The sequence below is a fragment of the Prunus dulcis genome, chromosome 3, assembly GCF_902201215.1.
Source record: "Prunus dulcis chromosome 3, ALMONDv2, whole genome shotgun sequence".
Taxonomy (NCBI): Eukaryota; Viridiplantae; Streptophyta; class Magnoliopsida; order Rosales; family Rosaceae; genus Prunus; species Prunus dulcis.
In genome coordinates this window covers 1,111,157-1,119,378 of record NC_047652.1, presented here as the reverse complement: position 1 = coordinate 1,119,378, position 8,222 = coordinate 1,111,157, and the positions used below count along the sequence as shown (strand labels likewise).

General features: G+C 53.3%; 1 protein-coding gene across 1 annotated transcript; it reads right to left on the bottom strand.

Annotated features, from left to right (window-relative positions):
- Positions 1 to 1,666: 1,666 nt before the first annotated feature.
- On the bottom strand, positions 1,667 to 5,665 carry LOC117620873. Its single transcript, XM_034351116.1, has 4 exons — positions 4,377 to 5,665; positions 3,713 to 4,238; positions 2,536 to 3,642; positions 1,667 to 2,173 (listed from the first exon to the last, which is right to left on the bottom strand). Exons 1-4 carry the CDS (start codon positions 5,663 to 5,665, stop codon positions 1,667 to 1,669), a joined length of 3,429 nt encoding a protein of 1,142 aa, XP_034207007.1.
- Positions 5,666 to 8,222: the final 2,557 nt, after the last annotated feature.

Sequence of the window (8,222 nt, the reverse complement as noted above, 5' to 3'; positions counted from 1 at the left end):
TGATTGGTTGCATTTAACCAGTGACGGACTCGAGGAAGGTTGCCGAGGCCAAGAAGATGAACGAATCTTCGAGGCGGCGCCTTATGATGGGCCTCGAGAAGAAGAAGAAGAAACAACTCGAGGCCCCTGCCGTTCGGCAAGAGACGGATCCCGAGGACGTGGTCCTCTCGGAGCGTCTGCGGCAGTTGAGCTCCGAAGCCGCTGCCCTGCCTACTGCCGAGGGTCAAGTCCCAAGGCAGCCGGATGCAGAAGCTGCCGCTTCAAAGGCCGCCGGCAAACGGCCGGTGATGGTGGACTTGGAGGCCTCGCCAGCTTCCAAACGGAGCCGCCCTTCGGAGGCTTCAAGGGCCGTCTTCGCGGCCGAGGACGAGGACGGGCCTACCGAGGCCGTCACGATCGCCTGTCCGTCGAAGACGGTGCAATTCGTCAACCANATGATCCTCGGATCTCAAATGGAGCTGCCCGAGGTTGACGAGTTGCCGAAGAAGCTTCTGCGGGAGCAGGCTGGACGCGCCTTCCGACTGCAAGCGGCGGTAAGGATCTCACCCTTGGTTGTCATTTCTTAATTCCGACTGCAAGTGGGGTTTCTAACTATCTGCTCTGTGTGCAGGCGTCCATGGAGATGTGGCTCTGCGTCAAGCGGGCCATCTCCGCTGCCGAAAAGGCGAAGAGGGCCTATGATGACGGCAGGGCAAAGGTCGCCGAAGCTGGCAAAGCTATCCAGGCACACGCCCAGCTANTGAAGGAGAAAGAGGCTGCCGAAAGGCGTGCCCTTGCTTCGGAAGCGATGGCGGGCGAGGCGCGGGCTGAGCTGGAGGCGGTGCGGGCGGCTCTGGAGGCTGCGCGGGCAGCGGCGCGTGATGCCGAGGCCGTTTCTGAGGCGATACAGGACGCCATGCAAGAATCCGAGCGGACCAAAGCTGCGGAGGTTGAGGCTGCCGTTAAAACGGCAATCCAGGGATACCGTTCGTCGGAGGAGTTCGCTGCCCTGCTGGACGGGGAAGTTGGCTCTGAGATGGCGGATATGTTGTACCGATTCAAGCGGTACAACCCTGGCCAGAAGCTGAACCTCAATTTTGCTGCCGATCCCCCTCCCCTTCCCGAAGGAATAACAGAGGAAATGATCGAGAACTACGACGGGGAGGAGGCTGCTGAGGGGCCCGGGTCTGCCGAGGCTGCTGCCGAGGCTGCTGCCGGAGGCGAAGCTGCCGCTTGAGGCGTTCTTATTTGCATCTTTGTAATAGCTTAGCTTTCATTTTCTGTTTGTCCCGAACACACTGATGCCGAGGGCATCTTTTAATTCAAATTTATGCTTCTTTTTAATTCAACCATCAATTGTCCAAATCTTCGACTTTAACCTAAGTGTGAGTGCGTTATAACTGCTAGTTGCCGTAGGCTAACTGCGGGTCGAAAGTTACTTATTGCCGTAGGCTAATAAGGACGTTATTGAATTTTGACAAGTCCCGAAGGGATCTGTAGGGTAAGATTTGAACAGTCATTCGTTGCCGTAGGCTAGTATAGAACGCCGTGGGATGTTAACATTTAGTTGCCGTGGGCAAAAATGATAATCAAAGGAAGGCTTAAGTAATAGTGCCGAGGGCTTTCTATTAATTCCAATAAAATAAATACATCGAGTAATTACAGTTCCAACCTGCCGTAGGCTAGGTCACTTGTAGTAGTACTTGAGATGTTCTACGTTCCAAGGATGGCCGAGGGCCTTGCCGTTGGAGCCTCTCAATCGGTAGGTTCCCGAGCGAAGGATACCGATGACTTCATAAGGTCCTTCCCAGGAAGGTCCGAGGGTTCCTTCCGTGGTATCCTTCGTCGCAAGCGACACCTTGCGCATGACCCAGTCCCCGATTCGGAAAGAGCGGGGTCTGACCCTAGAGTCGTAATACCGAGACACACGCTGTTTGTAGGCTTCATTCCGAAGGTTGGCCTGNGCTCGGTGCTCCTCGAGTAGNTCAAGGCTTAGAGACATGGCCTCCTCGTTCTCCTTCGGTGCGAAGGATTCCGTTCGGTAGGAAGGTTCGCCGATTTCCACGGGNACCACTGCTTCCGATCCAAAGGCCATAGAAAAAGGGGTTTCCCCAGTGGACGTTCGGTAAGACGTTCGAATGGCCCACAGTGCCTCGGGAAGCTTTTCCGGCCAGGCTCCTTTTGCCTTGTCCAACTGCCGTTTCAGCAGTTTCTTCACTATTTTGTTTATTGCTTCGACCTGACCGTTCGACTGGGGATGGGCCGGCGATGCAAAAAACAAGTTGATTTTCAAACGGGTGCAAAATTGCCTGAAGAGTTCCGAATCGAATTGCCTGCCGTTATCGGTAATGATAGCATATGGGATACCGAATCGGCAACATATGTGAGTCCAGACGAAATCTTCAATCTTTGCTGCCGTTATGGTTGCAAGAGGTTCGGCTTCTACCCATTTGGTGAAGTAGTCAACGGCAACCACTGCATATTTTACCTGCCCTTGCCTTGCGGCATTGGGCCAATCAGGTCCAGTCCCCATTGTGCGAAAGGCCAAGGACTTACAATCGGCGTGAGGGGTTCGGCAGGGATATGTGGGACATTACCGAAGCGCTGGCATTTGTCACACCTCTTCACTAGTGTATTGGCGTCCTGATGCATGGTTGGCCAAAAGTATCCCTGCCGAAAGACTTTGTAGGCGAGAGATCGGGACCCGGAATGGTCGCCACACACACCGCTGTGAATCTCCCGAAGGATGTACTCCCCTTGCTCTGCCGTGAGGCATTTGAGATACGGGGTAGTGTAGCCGCGCTTGTAGAGTACATCGTTGATAACTGTGTATCTTGCTGATCGGTATCTCAGCTTTCGGGCCTGGGCTTTATCCTCAGGAAGGGTGCCGTTCGTCAGGTATAAGTAGATGGGAGACATCCATGTATCCTCATACCGTACGGCACACGCTTCGGAGGTTACCGTGCTCGGTTGGGCAAGGATCTCCACTGGTACCTTTCTTCCGACTTTGTCGTTTATCGCCGAAGCGAGTCTTGCCAAAGCATCGGCATGGCTGTTTTCGCCTCTGGGGATCTGTTTGATCTCGTATGCTTGGAAACTTCGGAGTAGCTGATGGGCGGTTGAAAGGTAGGCGTACATGGAGGCATCCTTGGCGGCGAAGTCTGCCGTTACCTGGTTCACAATGAGCTGGGAGTCGCTGTGAATTCGGATTTGCTTTGCATTCATGCTCTTGGCTAACCGAAGGCCGGCCAAGAGGGCTTCGTATTCCGCTTCATTGTTGGATGTCCGGAAGTCGAATCGGAGGGCGTATTCGATCTTCTGTCCGTCCGGTGTTGTCAGCACCAAGCCCGCTCCGCATCCTTGTTGGTTTGCCGAGCCATCGACGTGCAAACCCCAGACGGGAGTTGATGTGTCGAGGCGTTCGGCGCCTGGTTGATCCGGCAAGATGGTCTCGGTAATTGCCTCAGATGTCGGTTGTACTGTCGCTGGGGTAAGCTCGGAGATAAAATCGGCAACAGCCTGGCCCTTCTCCGCGGGCCTCGGAACGAACTGTATGTCGAATTCCCCGAGTTCGATCGCCCATTTGATCAATCGGCCCGAAATTTCTGGTTTCTGGAGGACTTGCCGGAGGGGTTGGTTGGTCAGGACTTTGATCCCGTGTGCCTGGAAGTATGGCCGAAGTCTTCGTGCCGAGACAACAAGGGCTAGAGCCAGCTGCTCTAATGGTGGATACCGAAGTTCCGCGCTCTGGAGTGCCTTGCTGACAGTAGAAAATTGGTAATTCTGCCTTCTCTGGCTTCCGAATTAGTACCGAGCTGACGGCAGTTCCGGATACCGAAAGGTAGAGGTAGAGAATTTCCCCAGGCAGCGGTTTTGACAAAAGGGGGGCTTTGCTCATGTAGTTCTTCAGGGCTTGAAATGCGTTATCGCATTCGGCAGTCCATGTGATATCCCGTTTGCCCCCTTTCAAGGCTTTGAAGAACGGTACACATTTATCGGTAGCCTTCGATATGAAGCGGGGCAGGGCGGCCACGCGTCCGGTAAGGCTCTGAATGTCCTTCGTCGTCTTCGGCCTCTCCATATCGATGATTGCCTTTATTTTCTCGGGATTCGCCTCAATCCCCCTCTGACTGATCATGAATCCGAGGAATTTCCCGGAAGATACACCGAAGGCGCATTTCTTCGGGTTCAGCCTCATCCTGTACTCTTTGAGTATGCCGAACATGATCGATAAGTTCTGCAGGTGATCTTCGGCAGTTCTGCTTTTTACCAACATGTCGTCAACATAAACCTCCATGATGTTGCCGATGTAACCGGCGAAGATTTTGTTGACGAGCCTTTGATAAGTTGCCCCCGCGTTCTTCAGACCGAACGGCATGACATTATAACAGTACAACCCTTTGTCCGTTATGAATGCGGTATGTTCGCTGTCGGGAGGGTGCATGAATATCTGGTTATAGCCGGAGTAGGCATCCATAAAGCTCAGCAGTTCGTGGCCGGCAGTGGCATCCACGAGCTGGTCTATCCGTGGCAACGGAAAGCTATCCTTCGGGCAGGCCTTGTTGAGGTCGGTATAGTCTTGGCACATCCGCCACCCGCCCGTGGACTTTCTTACCATGACGGAGTTGGCAAGCCATACCGGATACGTTGCTTCCCGGATGAAACCGATGGTTTGAAGTTTCTCGACTTCCGTGCGCATCGCTTCATACCGTTCGGCATCATATGATCGGCGCTTCTGCCTTACGGGCTTATAGGCGGAGGAGATGGTGAGTTTATGGCTAATCACGTCCGGGGCGATGCCGGGCATGTCCTCGTAAGACCATGCGAAAACTTCCGAATGGAGCCGCAAGAAGTCTATGAATTGCGCTCGGAGGTTCGCAGTGAGTCTAGTGCCGATTCTAACCTGTCGATCGGGCTGTTCATCGCTCAAGGTTATGGTTTCCAATTCTTCGGCAGGTTGTGTGTGAGGGGTGGGAGATTCATCTCTAGGGTCGTCAACCGGTCCAGTACCGTTCGGTAAACCTTGCACCGTCATGGTCTCGTTGGGGAGTATGAACGAGGTTGCCTTGAGCGCCGTAGCGTAGCAAGTCCGCGCGCTGAATTGATTTCCCCGGATTGCCCCCGTGCCGTTCGGGGTAGGGAATTTCATCAACAGCATGTGGGGCGAAAGATGCGCCTTGATCCTCGTCAGTGCCGTTCGGCCAACGATAACGTTGTATGCCGTCGGGCAGTCGACGATGAGGAACTGATCGTACGTTGTTGTTTTTCTCGGCGCCGTGCCAAATGTAATTGGCAGTCTGACACTACCGATCGGTTGGACCAAGTCTCCAGAGAAGCTTAACAGAGGTGTCAACTGCCGGTCGACTTGGTTGTCATTGATTCCCATCTCTCTGAAAGCTTCAGCAAAGATTACGCTCACGGAGCTCCCGGTATCGATCAGCACTCGCCCTACATCGTAATCGGCAATTTCAGCTCGGATGATCATTGGGTCGTCGTGGGGATAGAGGATTCCCTCTTCTTCCTCTTGGCAAAATGTGATCGGCTCCCAATGAACTTTTGGTGTTTCCTGGAACCGATTCATCTCTATTCCGAGCACCTGAGGGAACTGCGCGGCACGCACATACTGTTTCATCGAACGGTGGCTCGTCCCCGCAACGGTAGGTCCTCCGCTGATAGTGCTGATCATGTTTATCTGCCGAGGAGGGTTCGGCACCGGCGCCGATGGCGGCCGGGCGATATACTGGTCCAGTTTCCCTTCTCGGATCAGCCGCTCCACAATCTTTCTCAAACTTATACAATCTTCCGTGTTGTGGCTGTTGTGCTGATGGTATCGGCAGAATTTACCGGTCTCCCGGTTGTCTTGCCGATTGGGTCTTCTAACATTCGGCTTCGGTATGGCCTCCTGTTCGTTCATCAGAACGGTTTCATACGTGGTATTCAGCAGGGTGAAGACCTCGTTGCCGTGGTCACGGTTGGGCAGGGGTCCTCGGTTGTCGTTGTGACCATACCGACCTTTCCCTTTCTTTGGCTGATCTCTCCGATCGTCACGGTTATCTTTCCGCTTATGGCCCGCCGAATATGAGTCGGTCCTATCGTAGGATGGCGCCTTCGCAGGGTAAGCGCTTGGCTTGGCATCCTCTCGGCGTGCCGAAGCGCTTGGTTTTGAGTTGAAGTACTCGGCCTTGGCGTGCACCGCCGCCTGCTTCATCAGCTCATCATACGTGCGCCAGTTGCTGCTGTGTACTAGGTATCGGAAATGCGAGGACCGAAGGCCACTCTTGAAGGCGCCGTAGGCTGCCCTATCATCTGTTTCCGGACACCTTGAGTACTCGTGACTGAAACGCGCCGCGTACTCCCTCAATGGCTCGTCCTCCCTCTGCCGAATTGTGTACAGATCATCGGCAGAGTAAAGACGGTCCGTTTGGATCATGAAGTGATTGAGGAAAATCTGCTTCAGCTCGTCAAAAGAATCTACCGTTTCCGGCTCCAAACGGTAGAACCAATTCAGGGCTGCCTCGGTAAGTGAAGATGGGAATAACAGACACTGCCCCTCGTCGCTCAGACCCTTGCATCCGATGGCGGATTGAAACGAATGAAGGTGGGTTAAGGGGTCCTCGGTCCCAGTATAGAACGGTATGCGCAGTGGTTGTACTTCCCGATCCTGCCGAGAGCGACGGATGCGTCCCGTGAACGGCCCGGGCCGAAGCTTTCCCCACTCAGGTTCCTGGGAGCGAGCCTTGTCGTTTTCCATTTTCTGGACCTTCTGAAAAAGGAGTCGGACAACAGGGTCGCGGCTTGGGATTCCTTCGGCATCATAGTCTTCTAAGCGCCTTCGCGGGCTTACGGAGTTGTCCCCCAAGTATTGAGTTGATACCGAACGGTAGGTGGACGTTTGCGCATCGGAAGGGATATACTCGGATGCAGACTCCGTGGAGTTCAATCCTTGGACCTTCCGAATGGGTGACTTACTTCCCCCGGCGTTCATCCGGGATTCCGTAGTCGAGCGCTAATCCTGATCGGGGATCTCTGTCTCTCTGCCTCCCGATCATTAAGCCTGTGTCGGCAATCAGAGTAGACCTTCTTCGGTATGTGTGGTTGGTCCCTAGGTGTCGGCACCACCAGTTGTTTGGAGGGCGCGGGCGTTGCCCTTGCTGCCCTTCGGTGCCTCCTCCTATGAGGGGTTCCCAAGCTTTCGGAAGAGTGAGTCGTCTGGACGTTCTGCGGTTGCTGCTGGTGCAGCTGCCGTTGGGTTTCGTCCACTTTGGACGAAAGGTGGTGGTTGTGCTCCTGAAGCCTAGCCATGTCCTTTCGCAGGGATGCGATTTGGGCTACTAGCTCGGCCTCGGCGGTTGTTTGGGTTGAGGGGGCGTTTCCGTAGGGAGTGCATGGGGGTAGCGCTGGGCTAGCTCCAGCTTGCCTTCCGAACGGTGCCCCGTCCTCCGATAGAAAAGTGGGTATTGAAGTGGTCCCCATGTGTTTAGGGGATAGTGGGTTAATTGTTTTTCGTTTCCCACAAACGGCGCCAAACTGTTGATGCGAAAAAGTGGTTTGACACGTGGTTCGCCCAACTTAGTGATATTGTGTCTTCGGAAGGGAGTTAGTCTTCGGAAGATCAAGTTCCTGAAAAAAGGGAACGTTCGGTAAGACCTTGGGGTACCGGTGCGGTACCGGCCGAAGGCTCTCCGATGCTTAAGTAAGTACGGATTTAGTAAATATCAGATTACAGATCAAGCGATAGCGTATCGTTGATCGTTCTGTCCCTCCTCTTTTGGGAATAGGGGTCTCCTTATATAGGCCTTGGGAGGTGAGCTTATTTTGGAATCTCCGATGTGGGACTGTAGGAGTGGATTGTGAGCATGACACGTGTCCCAGAGCAAAAGCGTCAAGATGTATACCCTTCGGTAGTGTTCCTGCCGAAGGGCCTGTGATGTCAAGTTGTCGTTTTTCTCCATGTATCAGGCGGTCATTGGTCGTTAATATACGGTATAAACAATATTAACTTCCACTAACAATCAAAGGGCAATACCATCATTTTACATCTTTTAAAAAAAAAAACTTATTTAAAAAAAACCTAAATACCCAAACACACCCCGTCAGCCTCAGACAAATTCAAAGAAAGAGCAAACAACTGTGATTGAAATGCGTGGAGTAGTTGCAGAAATAGCTAATGGAAACCAAGTACACGACTAATGAAAGAGAAATGGGAAGAACTTAAAACGAAAACTGATAAGCAATATCTTAAA